The 16,914-nt window shown below is 41.8% G+C and overlaps 1 protein-coding gene across 8 annotated transcripts in view; it reads right to left on the bottom strand.

The window, feature by feature from the left end:
- ERCC6L2 (ERCC excision repair 6 like 2) overlaps positions 1–16,914 on the bottom strand; it is a 59,242-nt gene that overhangs the window by 14,536 nt on the left and 27,792 nt on the right. For all 8 annotated transcript variants that reach the window (XM_083576489.1, XM_083576488.1, XM_083576484.1 and 5 more), the window contains 7 exons: positions 15,405–15,550; positions 13,386–13,481; positions 13,186–13,285; positions 9,446–9,598; positions 7,629–7,709; positions 4,558–5,728; positions 1,884–2,038 (listed from right to left, as the gene is read on the bottom strand). In XM_083576489.1, coding sequence (XP_083432615.1) covers positions 1,884–2,038; positions 4,558–5,728; positions 7,629–7,709; positions 9,446–9,598; positions 13,186–13,285; positions 13,386–13,481; positions 15,405–15,550 — 1,902 coding nt within the window. The remainder of the gene's footprint in view (positions 1–1,883; positions 2,039–4,557; positions 5,729–7,628; positions 7,710–9,445; positions 9,599–13,185; positions 13,286–13,385; positions 13,482–15,404; positions 15,551–16,914) is intronic.

Genomic DNA, 16,914 nt, shown 5'->3' on the forward strand with positions numbered 1-16,914 from the left:
TCTCTGCTAGGAAACGCTTTCTTAATTTCTTCATAAAAGCTACTGCTAAAGGGGCAGATACTTTGGTTCTTTAATCTATATGATATGGCACTTGTGACAGTTAAGACTCTGAAACCAATTTGGGGAGAGTAACAATAGGTTGTATCTAACAAAGTTGTGCCACTAGCACAAGACCTTCCACCTACACAAACAGAATTCCTCTTCTTGACCAGTGCAGCACCACCCAATCTATTACTGGCTTTCTCCAAACCTTCTCCAGCAGATCTGAACAGGGTGCAAGAGGAGAGGAGGGATGGATGTCCCGTTGCGCAGGTGCAACTCTTTGCACCTAATGGGAAAACTCCATTGGGTACAACCTGATATTTGCATCAACACGTGAACTGCTCTGGGAACAAGAAAAGTTTTACAATGCAGTTTTTGTGAAAGATGGTAGCTGTCAGTTTGGCTGGGATTAAAAGCTTCTCTGACTTGAAAGCTGACCTCGGGGATGTCTCAGAAGAAAGGGTACCAAAGGAGAAGAGAATCTAGGGGGCAGGGGAAAGAGGGTTTGAGAGAAAGGACTTCAGGCTCCAGGTTAGGGAGTCAAGTAGCATATGACTGCCATGTCAGACACCGAGAGCTCTCCTGTGTCTGCAAAAGCAGCGCAGAAGGAAGATGCTTGTCCGGTGCAGTTTCTACCATCACTGTAATGTTGTGGCCTATAAATCCTAAACTGGAAATAGAAGCCAAGAGACAAAGGAGGATGTGTGCTTAAATATATACAGTGGTACCTCTGGATGCGAACAGGATCCGTTCCTGAGCCCCATTCGCATCCAGAAGCAAACGCAACCCGCGTCTGCGTGCCGTGATTCGCTGCTTCTGCACATGCGCATGACGTCATTTTGACCGTCTGCTCATGCGCGAGTGGTGAAACCCGGAAGTAACGCGCTCCGTTACTTCCGAGTCACCACAGCGCGCAACCTGAAAATACTTATCCCAAAGCTACCGTATTTTTCGCTCTATAAGATGCACCAGACCACAAGACGCACCTAGTTTTTGGAGGAGGAAAACAAGAAAAAAAATATTCTGAATCTCAGAAGCCAGAACAGCAAGAGGGATTGCTGCGCAGTGAAAGCTTCTGAAAGTTCTGGCTTCTGGGATAGCTGTGCAACCTGCATTCGCTCCATAAGATGCACACACATTTCCCCTTACTTTTTAGGAGAGAAAAAGTGAGTCTTATAGAGCAAAAAATACGGTACTTCAACCCGAGGTATGACTGTACATTATTGAAATTAAGCAACACATGCATAGGAGACAGGCTTCTAGGTCTGCATGTATTATCAAACAAAAATAGGGAAATGGTATGCTTTTTTGACAATATTGTTGTTGACATCCGTCTGCCTCAAGAGACAATGGCGTGTGCCTCTGGGGGTGAAGTCAAACCGCTGTATTAGGAGCACCAAAGTGGCCTCCTCAGGGCGCAAGCCTGGGCAGGGTGCATGGAGATACTGGCTGCCCAGATGACAAGACCTTGGGCCCTGCTGATGTGGTCCAAAGGAATGCAGAGCATGCGCTTTACAATATTAGTTTTTTAAAAAAAAAATTACTGCAAACAAAGGTACACAACATATCATCCTTGGGATGTCCGTTAAGCATTTCCCAGTGAAAATATATTTTATCTTTCGTAACGTATTATCCACCGAACTCCTAGCTCCCTTGATACAAAAATAGCAGCAAGAGCTTTGTTTGGACTCTGTTGGAGGTACCTTGTCCAAGGAACTAGGTCTTTGATCACTCACGGTTGCTAATATTGAAAAAGGCAGGTTTAAAAAGCAAGGGAAATACTGAGGTCGAAAACCAACAACAACAGAAAGAGAAAACATTCCACAAATCCTTCTCTTTACCTTGGCAGGGCGTACAGCTACATTTGCAGGGAGCTGCGAAAACTGCTGCAGTTCAAACACGTCTTGCACCGCCCACCGACTCATCTGATTTTCCGCCTTGCTTGAACCAACCACATTTTGATTTGAGTGAACATACGACACTTCTGCAACATCACCTATCAGTTGAAAAAGAAACACAAGAGTTCATTCATCTAAGGATACAACACGATTGGCAGGTAGGCATTCAATGAAACAAAAGGAAACTTTGCACCAGCAGGCATTGTTAGGGGAAGATTGAGCCCTGAATCTCCTGCCCTTTCCCTCTTTTCTTTAAGTCCTTTTTTAAAAAAAACCACAACACTATTTGTATACAAAAGAGTTTTCTTTCTGAACTTTGGTCTGTGTTTGCATCTACACTTAAGCAAATTTTAAGCTTCGTGAGCCTGTTCTTGAGCCTCTAAGGATCCTAGCAACTCTTAATTCACCCAAATGTGCCTGGTTAGCAGAACGCACACTTCAAACCTACAACCTTGAACTTTTAACCTTTTAAGGAAGATTACCCTCTCTTAAGGTGAAACCCAAACCCCCTTTTGTGCTGTGCTGTGCTTGGCAGGGGGCTGAATTGGGCAAAAGCTGTCCCTCCAGCGGTGGGTGCGAGCCACCCCGGGTGTCAGCACTGAGGGGGGTGACAAAATAATAAAAATAATGGGTGGCGCTGAGGATTAAACCACAGAGCCTAGGACTTGCTGATCGGAAGGTCGGCAGTTCGAATCCCCGTGACAGGGTGAGCTCCCGTTGCTCGGTCCCTGATCCTGCCAACCTAGCAGTTCGAAAGCACGTCAAAGTGCAAGTAGATAAATAGGTACCACTCTGGCAGGAAGGTAAACGGCGTTTCCGTGCCCTGCTCTGGTTTCTCCAGAAATGGCTTAGTCATGCTGGCCACATGACCCGGAAGCTATACGCCGGCTCCCTCGGCCAATAAAGCGAGATGAGCGCCGCAACCCCAGAGTCGGTCACGACTGGACCTAATGGTCAGGGGTCCCTTTACCTTTACTTTATTATTTATACCCTGCCCATCTGGCTGGGTTTCCCCAGCCACTCTGGGCGGCTTCCAACAGAATATTAAAATACAATAACCTATTAAACATTAAAAGGTTCCTTAAACAGGGCTGCCTTCAGATGTCTTCTAAAAGTCTGGTAGTTGTTTTTCTCTTTGACATCTGATGGGAGGGCGTTCCACAGGGCGGGCGCCACTACCGAGAAGCCCCTCTGCCTGGTTCCCTGTAGTTTTGCTTCTCGCAGCGAGGGAACCGCCAGAAGGCCCTCAGCGCTGGTCCTCAGTGTCTGGGCAGAACAATGGGAGTGGAGACGCTCCTTCAGGTATACAGGACCGAGGCCGTTTAGGGCTTTAAAGGTCAGCACCAACACTTTGAATTGTGCTCGGAAGCGTACTGGGAGCCAATGTAGGTCTTTCAAGACTGGTGTTATGTGGTCTCAGTTGGATGGCACTCACTGCGGGGCCTGCAGTGCACCTGAGCCACAAGTCTCTCGTGCCCAAACTGTCTGCCCATTGCCTCTCCCCCAGCTGTAGGGCAACTGAGTGGGAGGAGGCAGCCAGACTCCGGAGGCCCCCCGGCTTGCCCTGCGGGCGCGTCGCCCCAGACGCCCGAGCAGCTTCTTCTGCCGCTGCTGATGCCCACAGCAGCCAGTGGGAAGTTTCAAAATGGGGCACTCTGGAGGCAGGAAGAGATATAGGCAGGGCCAGTCCGAGATCCATTAGATCCCAAATCAGCCCCACTGCTGTCATGTGACGGCGTCAGCCCAAATCCAGGCCTGATTGCTCTTTGCCTGCCCTGCTGACAGATGCTTCCGAGCTGTGGATCTTTCACTCCGTTAATCCTCACTGGGCAGTAGCCCAGGGTTTGGACTGCACTCCTAAATAGGAACATGAAATCTCTGTTGAAAGCAGCAAAAATTCGGAAGCAATTTTTGAATATCTTGAGATGCTATCAACACAAATGGTTCTTATTGTCTATAAGTACATACAATACAAACAGTGTTTGGTTAAAGTAAACACTCCACTATTTAGAGTCCAAACAGAGAGCATGAGAGCAACAGTGAATCTACCATATTTACTCAAATCTAATGCTCACCTTTTTTTGGCCAAATTACGTTGCAAAAATTGAGGTGCATGTTAGATTCGATGGCACATTTACATTTTCCAGCAGATACTTTTTTGGGTTTCAAGCTTCTGAAAATGGAGGTGCACATTAGATTCGATGGCGCATTAGACTCCAGTAAATACAGTAGTATGACCAATAAAACAAAGGAAAGTTTTAACTTGAAATAAAGCTTAGTTCAGACTGTAATGCAGACTGGCAGTAAACCTGTCTCAAAAGCTCCCTTTATTCTAAGTGCTAATGGCAATTTCAAAGAAAGCTTTAATTGTTGATATAGGATTATGAGACAGTTAAGGCTTTGTCTTCGCCAATATTTGTTTTTGTTTTAGAAACAGGTCTTTACAATTATTTGACAAAATAATCCTCCAGGTTTGTAAAGAAATTCTTTCCAACCCTGTCCTGCTGTAAATACAGTCATTTGAGGAATTAGAGAAAACTCAAAGTGCCTTTGCTTTAAAGCATCATTCTCGGAACCCTATTGGTTATTCTGCAATGTATGATATATTTGTAATTACCAAGAAGTCTATCCAGGGATCCCACATTTTCCCCTTGGCTTTCAAATGTTTGCTCGCTGAAAGAAGTCTTGTGCTTATCGGAATGGTGTCGTTTTCTCAGAGTCAAAGAGGGACTCTTAGGATACACTGGCGATTTGGGTTTAATTTGAATTCTACACCTCTCACTATTTAGCCTTTCTCTTCGTATATTAATTGGGAAACCGTCTTCTGGTGATGAGAACTCATCTATGTGAGAATCAGCATCGCTTTCCCCAACATTGCTCTTGTGCAACGCAGTTCTTGTGGAGGAGACATCAAGCCCCCTGTTACAGAACCGTTTTTCTTTCAGAATGCCGGTGAATTTCTGCTTTCCTGATCCAGACATCTCAATATCATCAGACTCATCACTGATATCACTTGCGTCTTTCATTGATGTGATCTTTCGGATGTTTTCAAATGGTGTCATTTTGCTGTAAGGTGAAACACTCCTGCTGCTGTGCTCGGAAGTCAAATGCTTTTGCAGAGATGTATGCGTGGAGCCTTTTACTGTTCCTAAACATTCACAATTTGTTGCTGCACCTTTATTGCTTTTAACAGATTTCTGGTCAGTGGGAAATTGAGAAGGAAATATGATATCATCACTGTCACTTGAACTGCATTCTGTCTCCATAACGACCCCAACTTGATTTAAAATATGCATGTCTTTGTATTTATTTCCAGGGTCCTTTTCTTCTTCAGGCTGTAGTGAAACAGGATAATCACAGTCTGTAGTTTCTCTATGCAACTCTTGTTTCGCAGCTTTGATTGGTGACAATAAGTCTCTCTCAGGTCCTGCAGTACTGCAGTGGTCCTCAGTTTTCAGGGAACATTCATTTCGGGAGCTTTCTTTAGATATTTGCCACACTGATTTACCGCCAACACTTTCACCACTGGAGACAGCAATGCAACTATCCTCCTCAGTAATTTCAGTGCCCTTTTCTAGTAGTTTAGGAAACCCACACTGCAGCAAAGTAAGCTGTCCCTGCAGAACTTTGCTGTTTTTTGCATTGCAAGATCGGCTTTGTTCTGCTTTCACTTTGGAATTTCTCACAGGCTCCTCGTCACTGAAGTCACTGCCACAATCAAACTCTTCCCTTTTCGACAGTTTCCTGGGGCTGGCAGTGTCTTGATCTTCACAGCCACCCTCTGCGTGCTGAAATCATGCGAGAAACAGGAAAATATGAAACAAAACTGCAATTTAAAACGTGTCTTCAAACTATCAGTGCTTACTTTCAATCTTCAAATGACATGCCATAGTCATAATTATTAAAACAGAGGGTGGGAGGAGCCTCCTGAAAACCTCTTCTAGTGCACTGTGGGATCTACGTAGGAACTGGAACAGGGGCTCCCTCCCTCTTTCTACAGATTGCTGGATCAGAATTCCTGCCACGGAGAGAAGGAGCCCTTCTATTTGAAAAGGATGTTCATGGATCCAGCTCATAAAATACAATTATCAGACATTTAAAAACGTAGGAAAACTGCATTATATATATATATATATTTCTTTTTAAAAAACCACAACTAAAGTTTGTAAGTCCTTCTAGATTATCTGCTTATTGACTCTTATTATCTGCTTATTGACAAACCATTCCCTCTGGGTTGTTACCTACTATTTGGTTATGGAAAAGCAACTTTCCTCATTTTCTTACCATATCTTCCAATGTCTCGTTTTTGTGCAGCTTTTAAAGATGCATTATTATTTGACCCGACAGCAATCAAAGCTAAAAAGCTCAACTTATAGGCTGATGCTTACAGGGCAACTGGGAAATAAGTCCAAGTCCATTCAGTAGGGCTTACATTTCAATACACTTACAATTACAGGCTTAATTGAATTGTTTGTAAGAGGGCACACTGCAGAAGTAGCTAATCTTTAATGACAGAAACAAAAAACGTCTTGATAAAAAAAGACATTTTACTTATTCTTACAGGACTTGCTTGGATGTTTAATGGAGTCTCTGTTTTATTGTGTGACATTTTGATGATACCGCTTACAGTACATTTATGGTATAGTAGCTATGTGAGCTACATTGGACTTCTTTTAGAAAGGTTAAAAAAAATACACCTACACAAATAGCAAAACTAATTATAGATAAGCCAAGGTTCCCAATTATAAGAACACTAGAATTTAAAAGCAGAAAACAGGCCTTTCTAAAATGATGTAGAGCTATACCCATTTGTGCCCACCCCTCTTCTGATGGAAAGCTCTTTGATCCAGTGGAGGGAAGAAGCTGGTCCAGTCAAATGCGACTATGGGGTTGCGGCACTCATCTCGCTTTCAGGCCGAGGGAGCTGGCATTTGTCCACAAACAGTTTTCTGGGTCATGTGGCCAGCAAGACCTAACCGCTACTGGCGCATGGAGGACCATGACTAATGCCAGAGCGCATGGAAACGGGACACCGGGACAGAAACCAGAGCGCATGGAAACGCCGTTTACCTTCCCGCCATAGTGGTACCTATTTATCTACTTGCACTGGTGTGCTTTCGAACTGCTAGGTTGGCAGGAGCTGGGACAGAGCAACGAGAGCTCACTCCGTCATGGGGATGCGAACCGCCGACCTTCTGATCGGCAAGCCCAAGAGGCTCAGTGGTTTAGACCACAGCGCCACCCACCTGCTGGAAGGAAAAAAGCTTCCATCAGCCAAGGAGACACCATTAAACTCAACCTCTAATGGCCACATTTTCTTTCTTTCTTTCACAAGTGTATGTTTTAAAAATACCAATAATGTGTTGTTAAATTCCTTGTTCCTCTCCATTTATTATTTGGTACGATACGCTGTTCTGCCAAAAAAATCACTTGGCAGATTCAAAATGAAAAAAGCCACATAAGTTCATAAGCCAGAAAAGTAACTTTATACAATGTGCACAGAAATGTTTTGAAGTACAGAGAAGTTTCGGACACTTCTTTTCCTGCCGTCCTAGGTTTTTTCCCTCCAGTTTCCTCCGGGTCTACTCCAACTGACAGTTCAAGACTTTATCACAGTTAGCAGATCCAAAATCTTAAAGCAGTACATTTCATAACATGTGAAAACAGAAAGGCAAGTTGATAATTTACCGTTTCTGCTGCGTCTCCCTGGGGTTCCTCTTTTAACCATGTAGTAGCTGTCATGACACCAGCTTCCACTTGGCCCTCTCTCTAAAAAATGAAGCAATTTACTCATGGTTAAGTTTACATCATGTAGACTCACTGGTCTGATCAGTCACTTTTCTGCACATCGGTGCATGCCTGTTCTAGATACTAATAATGGAGACATTCTCTGAGGGCTGATCCTTGTGTAAACAAAATGGCAACACAGACACACACAGAGAGATATGACGGGGGATCAGCAGGCCTGGGGGAATTGCTTTATTTGCATTCAAGGACAGAGTTAGCAGACCTTAATTCCTGATATTTTCCTGGTTGGGTATTATTAAAATATATATATATATTTACAGTCGTACCTCGGAAGTCGAATGCCTTGCCTATTGAACATTTTGGCTCCCGAACGCCGCAAACCCAGAAGTGAGTGTTCTGGTTTGCGAACGTTCTTTGGAACCCCAAACGTCCGACGTGGTTTCCACAGCTTCCGATTGGCTGCAGGAGCTTCCTGCAGCCAATCGGAAGCCGTGCCTTGGTTTCCAAACATTTTGGAAGTCGAACGGACTTCCGGAACGGATTCTGTTTGACTTCCGAGGTACGATGTATGTGAATAACTAAAATATCCACGATGTGGCAACAAACGAGAAGGTTTTTCTCAGTAATGACGCTCTGCTCAGGGAATGCCGCCTCCTCTCACATTCGACTGGCACTATGATGGGTTTTCGGCACTAGGTGTTTTTTGTGTGTGTTTTTTTCAATCATTCACCTTGATTGGTGCTGATGGGCATCTCTGCCCTTGACGGACTTGCTTAAGTTGTTTCTTGTTTGCTCTTTGGAACTATACTGGCTTTAACTGTATTTTATTTTGAATTACTACGATGTACCCTGAACTGGGAGCATATTCAATGAAAAGCAGGTTAGGAGTTTCTCAAACAAATAAATATTAAAATATCAAGTTAATGTGGTGGTGAGGAAGCTCAAGCCTTCAGAACTCTTCCCAGCTTATACCTTTTCTCTGTCTGGGGATATTCTGTGCCCTTCTCAAATACTTTTGCCTGGCTGGAATGTTTCTTTGAACTGTGAACATGCTGGTTGCTTGCTTGCGTGTAAAGAGGGCCTTGGTCCAGTATACCTGAAGGAGCGTCTCCACCCCCATCGTTCTGCCCGGATGCTGAGGTTCCCTCAATGCGAGAAGCAAAGCTACAGGGAACCAGGCAGAGGGCCTTCTTGGTAGTGGCACCCACCCTGTGGAATGCCCTCCCATCAGATGTCAAAGCGACAAACAACTACCTAACATTTAGAAGACATCTGAAGGCAGCCCTGTTCAGGGAAGGTGTTAATGTGTGACATTCTAATGTATTTTTAATCTTTGTTGGAAGCCGCCCAGAGTGGCTGGGGAGACCCAGCCAGATGGGCGGGGTACAAATAATAAATTCTTATTCTTATTCTTATTATTCTGACTGGAAGGTAGCCTACTGTACAAAGGGTTACGCCAACTGCTTGGCCTACTTTTTTGCCTCTGGCCCTAGCCACCATTGGCATGTCCCCCCCAAATGGATGCCCATTAGGGAATGCTGCCCTTGAGACAAAAAAGTTTCCCCAGCCCCAAGTTAAGGAAAAGTTACACTAGCAACTAGACTGGATCTCTCTTCTGTGGTGAGAAAAGCAACATTACTAACTTTACTGTTGTGAAAATCCTCCCACATTTCAAAACATGTGTTTCTTCACAGGCCTGGTAAGATATAGAGAAAAGATGCACAAATATTCAAAAGGACCAAGGTAAAACACCACACCTCCAGAATCTCTTTTGTCAGACAGGATCCATGGTCCTGAAGCTTGAAAAGGTTATGAATACCAAAAAGTTCTCCTTGGTGTTGCTTTGATCCTTGCACAGCCTCAAAATACCGCTTGGCATTTTCACTTCCCACTACAGCACAATGCAGTTGCTAAAACAGAGCAGAACATAAAAAATAATAATAATACAGGAGCATGTTCCTGCAACATGTCAGAATTTCCTGGCATTTACAGTTTATGTGCAGATTTAGCCAGAGCAGGCAGAAATTCCTAAAAGAGTAAAATATTGTGTTTTATTTTCCCTGGCAGATGCCACCATTGTGGAGTAATATTAACCTGAATAATGTTATTGGAAAATAAAGAAAATGTGCTCTGAAGTTTCCTGCGTACCCTGTATAACATAGGAAACCAAATAACTGTGCTAATGTACTCCAGCAGATACACCGTTTTGCAACACACCCAGCTACATACTGCAAATAAAGAAACAAGCTAGGCAGCAGATTATCTCCAAGTGTAGGCCACAGCCCCACTGCCACCATCCTCAACAATCAAATGAGAATTTAGTTAACATGAGCTAGGGGAAAGCAATATATGATCCACAGGCTACATCTGCACCACCAAGGCTTTCATATTACATGAGAAACAGCCTACTTGTCCCTTCCTCATAGTCAACGGGCAAAATCCAATGTGGGACCACAACTGGTGAAAAAAGGTTTCCCACTACTCTCACTTTCCACCACCTTGCTGTAGAGCAATAAAATGCTCAGATCTGAGGCTGGTGGCACAGTATATAGCACAATAGGGGAAGACATTGGAGATAGGAGGAAAATAAAGACATCCTTTGCCGCTCATCCTTCCTGAAAAATCTACATGCCTGAAAAGCAATATGAAGCTCCTGTTCAAGGCTGCCTAGAGCCCAACACTGGAGAAATCCTTTTACAGATCTGCAATATTTTTTGCAGGCTTCGCTTGATACTTACTATGTTGTACCATGTTGTGGGGCTTGTTGTCCCCTAAATTGCCAAATGCTAGAAAAAATCTCCTGACCTCTCTGTTAAGCATAATCAGTTTAATTGACACAGAAATGGAAAATGCATGTGTATCAATGAGTTGATAATTAACTAACTGTCGTTTTCTGCTAGCTAACATGTGAGTGTTGTAACTTGAGATCAGATGACAAAAGTATTGAGTTGCAAATTCGCCATCTTGAAAGGATGGTGGCTGTTAGCCTTTCTCTGATATAGAAGAAAAGGAGAGGATAGTGGCTCTCTAAAAAGAGCTGCATAGCCTTAGGCAGGCTAGAATAGGGGAGAGAGGCACCGTTTTAATTCTTGGAGCTACCTTTTATTTCTAAGATGCTGAGCCTGTGCTGGATGGCACATGGATATTTTAGATGTATCTTTGATGCTTATGTTCTATTTTTGAAGAGTTCTGCACGTAAAAGTTTGAATCATATTTTTATGGGTCTGGACAATGATTTCTTCCAACAGGAGTCAGGTCTTACGCTTCTAGTTGCTTCAAACTGCACAATATTAATATCTGCAATACTCTCTTCCTAATCTAACAAAAAGGGGTAATCACTTGCTGGTCAAAATCCTGGCACTAGCACAATTTAAAGTATAATTCGTTTGCAAAACGGCATTGTGATTTATTTATTTTTAAAGGTTTTACACAGATACATGGAATGATACCATCTGAAAATACTATTGGGAAACTTCACATGAATTTACAAGGCAATGATTTCAATCAAGTTTCTCAAACATACATTAATGCTGCCTGTAAGCTAATTAACAAAATGTATAGCGGGCAGGATTTTTAAGAATGTTTAAAGTCTTGTCAAAGGTAGTTGGCCTAAAAACTTATCTGTTTTGACAGTGTTTTTCTGTAAAAGACCTGAACTTCAGGACCTCTACAATTATTTATTCTGAACTGATCACATTACCAGCAATATTACTTTCCTCCTCCCCAAACAAACAGTGAGACCAGCACTAGTAACATTCATTATTTCAAATTATTTCAAGAGGAATATTAGCTGCAACTTGTGTAGAGAACAATTCATTTCCACATAGAATGTTTAAATTAAGTCGTACTCAGAATAGATCCACTAAAATTCATGAATTTAAGCCCATAAATGTCAATGGATCTGCTGCTCTGAGTAGGACTTAGTTGGATATAACCCAGTATTGTTAAAACCATTAAATGTTGGTTCTTGGGTGATTCTTACTTTAATTTTAATATTTTAACAGCCAGGTGTCAAGAGAAGGAGTTCAACGTTGAAGGAGTTTAATGTACATAACCCATTACTGAAAACACACAATAATAAGGTTCCCTGCTGAGGAGATTGCAGCTGCTGCACTCCTCCTCTGATCCTCTCGCCATAAGCTAGGTCATGCTTTAGTGATGTGGTTCTCCAGGCAAACCATGAGCTGTAAAATCAAGGATAAACCTTGGCTACCACTTGTGATACATCTGGAGAGAGATCAATGAAGAGCCCAGGTTCAGAGAACACACTAAGTCAAACCGTGAGAAAATAAGTTTTAGAAGACCAGTGAACAATGTCAGAAAATTCTAATGTTTATCAGGGCACTTATTTATAAAGCACCACCAGTGTATATGGCGTTCTACAATGTGATAAATAATAATAATATTAACTTATTATTTATACCCCAACCATCTGTCTGGGTTTCCCCACCCCCTCTGGGCGGCTTCCAAGAGAATATTAAAATACAATAATCTATTAAACATTAAAAGCTTCCCGAAACAGGGCTGCCTTCCGATGTCTTCTAAAAGTCAGGTAGTTGTTTTTCTCTTTGACATCTGGTGGGAGGGCATTCCACAGGGCGGGTGCCACTACCGAGAAGGCCCTCTGCCTGGTTCCCTGTAACTTGGCTTCTCGCAGCGAGGGAACCGCCAGAAGGCCCTCGGCACTGGACCTCAGTGTCCGGGCAGAACGATGGGGGTGGAGACGCTCCTTCAGGTATACTGGACTGAGGCCGTTTAGGGCTTTAAAGGTCAGCACCAACACTTTGAATTGTGTTCGGAAATGTACTGGGAGCCAGTGTAGGTCTTTCAAGACCGGTGTTATGTGGTCTTGGCGGCCACTCCCTGTCACCAGTCCAGCTGCCGCATTCTGGATTAGTTTCCGGGTCACCTTCAAAGGTAGCCCCACATAGAGCGCATTGCAGTAGTCCAAGCAACTAAATTTGGACAGTCGAGAGACTACAAAGGAAGTGAAGCATGGAGCAAAGAAAAGAGAGAAGAGGAATGAGAAAAGAAAAGTATATAAAAAAGATTAATGTGACCCAAAGCAATTATATATGTACTTATGCTTCAAAAACAAAAAGCATGGGCACAAACGATGTAAATGAAAGTGAAACTTGATAATTCACTGTAAGAACTAGATGCTTCTTAAGAAATAAAGGGGAGTGTCAAAAGTGTTTAGGTGTTTTATTATTTATGCCTCTGCCGTAATAAATGTTGCCCTTTACTAGTAACTGATGAATTAAATGTGAACATTTATTGCAGGCATGCTGGTATATGTTCTTTCGTTATATTCTCTCTAGGAAGAGTTTGAATTATATATGAGAATTATTAAATTAGCTTAAAAGTCATAAAGCAAAGATAAAAATTGTGTTATATTAGGTCAACTTTAATTTTTACATAAACAACTGGTTAACAAGTGCATTGATCTGATATAAAAAAATAAGCAATGTGAACAAAAACACAGTGAAAACTTTACCTGTTTATAAACCTGCCGTAAGTACATCATCTCCTCCACTGTCCCCAAAGAGATTAGCCGAAATACTTTCACATCCCTGCATTGGCCAATCCTGTAAGCTCTGAAAAAACCAAAGTCCAGGGTCAAAAAGAAGAAGAAAAGAGAAAGAAAAAAGAGAAGCGACATTTCAAAATAACCAGTTTTTAGCAAGTGGCCTGTACCTGTCAATGGCTTGAAGATCATTCGCTGGATTCCATGTTGGGTCAAACAGTATGACAATATTTGCACCGACAAAATTGAGCCCCAGTCCACCAGCCCTTTATAACAACAGAAGAAAAAAGAGGTGAAGAAATGTTGGTTTTTTTAAATGAGCTCACCACTTGTACATAAAGTAGCATTATTTGTTATGAGCATTTTTCCTAGACAAACTGGCAGAAAGTTCTCAAGTTTCCAAAAGGCTATAAATAATGCCACTAACTATACTGCTTTCAGTAGAAACCACAAATAGCATTTCTCTCATCATAACGAACAAACTTACTGCAGTTTCACTGTTCCTGTGCAATAGAGCTACTGTCCCATCATCTTCCATAATCTCACAATACTAGCGATGGAAAGTGACATTCACATTTATTACACTACAAACAATGTACATTTTCCAACTATGTTGTTTTGTACAAGATACCTCAAGGTCATTTTCATTCTTCCCCAAAGCTATACAGGATGAAAGAAGGGGGTATAGAGGTTTACATTAACTACGTTGTTCCATTTACAGGAAAAGTCGCTTGCCACATTCAATTAAACTAATGTGCTGTACTTCAGTTTGAAGGGACAGGACACAATTTATGTTCAGTTGGGTTCAGAAACTCCAAGGAAATGAAGCTTACTAAACTTTTAAAACGTTATGCTTCTACTTTCCTTGCAACAATTCTTTTCCACCACTTGATAAACTAGACCGAAAACAGTCCAAAATAAGCCATTAAGAAGACACTCTTAAATAAATTGGCTAAACCTCAACCATACTGACAAGTTTCACAGACAAGATGTGATGACTTGCTTTCATTAAAATTCTCAGAGTTTTTGCATGGATCAGAGATAAGTTACCCTGCATGTATTTTCCAGGGAGTAAAATTATATGTGTCAATGTGGCATTTTTTTCTCCAACAGTTGCATATTGAACACATTTTCCTTACAAATAAAGCAGCTCAAATTCTGGGTAGGCTTCAAAGATGAAATCGGAAGCATTTTGTAGGAATTTTACATCACATCAATAACATCACATGGGTGTGCAGTCTCTCTTTGAACCCAATCCACCAAATTCCAGTGAGTAATCCTATTACATTTCAATTGGCAGGAAATAACTTCAAGTAACTAAAAATACCCTCCCCATACCTTAGGTCTTCTCTTTTAAGAAAAGTTATTGGAATTAAAAATAGAAAACAAAAGAAACATAGTTGAGAAAAATTACGGGTTTTTAATTGGGCTTATTTTTTCCTGACACAATATTATTACTATATTTGATTACTTAAAATACGTATATACCACCTATGAGGATAACATCTCAAAGCAGTTTGCAATAAAATTCATAAAAAATGCTACTGTCTGAAACTAGCCCTATAAGTGGGAGGCCTTGAAGACTATTATACTGTATTGGTATTAAATACAGCAAAACAGAATGGTCTCTTTTTGGGGGCTTCGTGAGTGACAAACAAAATGGCATCTTGTGAACAGGGATGTGATATTGTGAAGGACGAGTGAAAAATATAGACCGATTAACTCTAAGCATTAAATACAGCCGAGGCCATGACTGAATTTTTAATTGAATTTCTGAGTTTCTATTTGTGCATGTCACTACTAATTTCTTTCAAACGAAACTGAGGATGGTAGCTTTCAAAAACAACTGCATTCAAGATTATTCTGGTTCCAAAAGGGGAACAAAAAGGGGGAGGGCTTTTATTTATTTAATATTATCACTCGTCATTTTCGATCTCAAGCGATCCTCAGAAAGGGTAGACGAAGATGAAGACCGAAGAAATATGGAAATACGTAAGGGATATGACTCATTTCTACCCTAAGAGTCTTGATTGATGCAGTCTACTTCCCAGTCTTATAACAGCAGACAGTAATGTTATTGCTTCTTCCCAAGGAAGTGACAAAATGCAAGATCAATCAAGTGGGAGTGCAGTAAATTTGCTATAAATCTCTTAACTACCTAGACAAAAGCAGACACAGCGTTTTCTTACATTGTTGAAACGAGGCAAATGTTAACTTCTTCCATGCTGTTGAACTCTTTTACTATCTTGACCCTTTCCTCCGCTTTTGTATTTCCATCGAGTCTTCGGTAATCTAGCCCAGATGCCATGCAATATTGCTCCAGAACATCAAGCAACTGGTGGAAGAGATGGGGAGACCAGGCAATTAGTACTATTTAAAAAGAACCACAATAAAACAGGCAGATCAAGTGTCTTGAAGGTCTGTAACAGCTCAGAGTTTTCCTACCATCACTCTTTCTCCAAAGTCATAGAATCAAAAATATTTAATAAACTTGGAGAAACACTTAACATTTCCATTTTCCATTTACTGCAGTGGTATGTTTAAATAGTGTGTTGCTTTTCCAGTGGAAGCAACGAACTATTAATTTGATGTGGAGAACTCAGATAATGTTTACATTCATTTTTTAATTCAATCCAGGCAACCCTGCCTTATCTCATGTGCCATTTCCCCAAGTCCCATTAGTCAGTTGCAGGAATTCACACATAAGAGAAAGAGGCAAAACAGCTTGGCCTAGGCACTGACAAGAAAGTTTCGCAGGATAAACCACATCTCTGCTCAGAAGTAAGTCCCACTGAGTTCAATGGGACTTACACTCTGGAAGTGTGAACAGGATTGCATCCTCAGTTTATCCTCAGTTTATGCCTCACACCTTACATTTTTCCTACAAGGAAATCCTTCTGTGTGAGGAAAAGAATTAAAACTTCATAATATAATAACTGTACATGCATCTGTTTTGTTATGCGCACATGCAACTGAACAGCCATAGGTGTGATTGTTATGGGGTATGAGGAAATACTCCCAAGTTTTCCTTACACAAAAGTGTTTGGGGTGTGTGTGTGTCATGGTTTGACTTTCTCCAAACAAGAACAAGGTTTGGTCTTGGCTTACGAACCATGGTTTGTTTGAGTAAAACAAACCATGGCTCCTGGTTCAGTTATACAGTGGTACCTCAGGTTAAGTACTTAATTCATTCTGGAGGTCCGTTTTTAACCTGAAACTGTTCTTAACCTGAAGCACCACTTTAGCTAATGGGGCCTCCTGCTGCCGCCACACCGCCGGAGGCCGATTTCTGTTCTTATCCTGAAGCAAAGTTCTTAACCTGAAGCACTATTTCTGGGTTAGCGGAGTCTGTAACCTGAAGCGTATGTAACCCGAGGTACCACTGTACCATTAAGCTGAGGGTGATGGTTTGTTGCTCCCGCTGGATTGAAGGGAGGTGCAAAGCAGGGCCAACCAGCTGGTAAACTATGAACTGTGAATTACTGTGACATGCAGACTGGGCTATTATCATATTTAATACTTTAAGTGGATGATGATGCAGATATATTCAATGCTTTACGCTTTACTATACATAGTTACAGTCAGTTCCATGTTCTCTTATGTTGCCCCTATTAGCTCATACAAAGACTATTATCCCATTGCTTAGAAGAGCGCCCAGAAGTTCCAAGTCTGGAATTTACTCATTTTGCTTCTTGAAGA

Source organism: Podarcis filfolensis (genome assembly GCF_964270895.1).
Source record: "Podarcis filfolensis genome assembly, chromosome: 11".
Classification (NCBI taxonomy): domain Eukaryota; kingdom Metazoa; phylum Chordata; class Lepidosauria; order Squamata; family Lacertidae; genus Podarcis; species Podarcis filfolensis.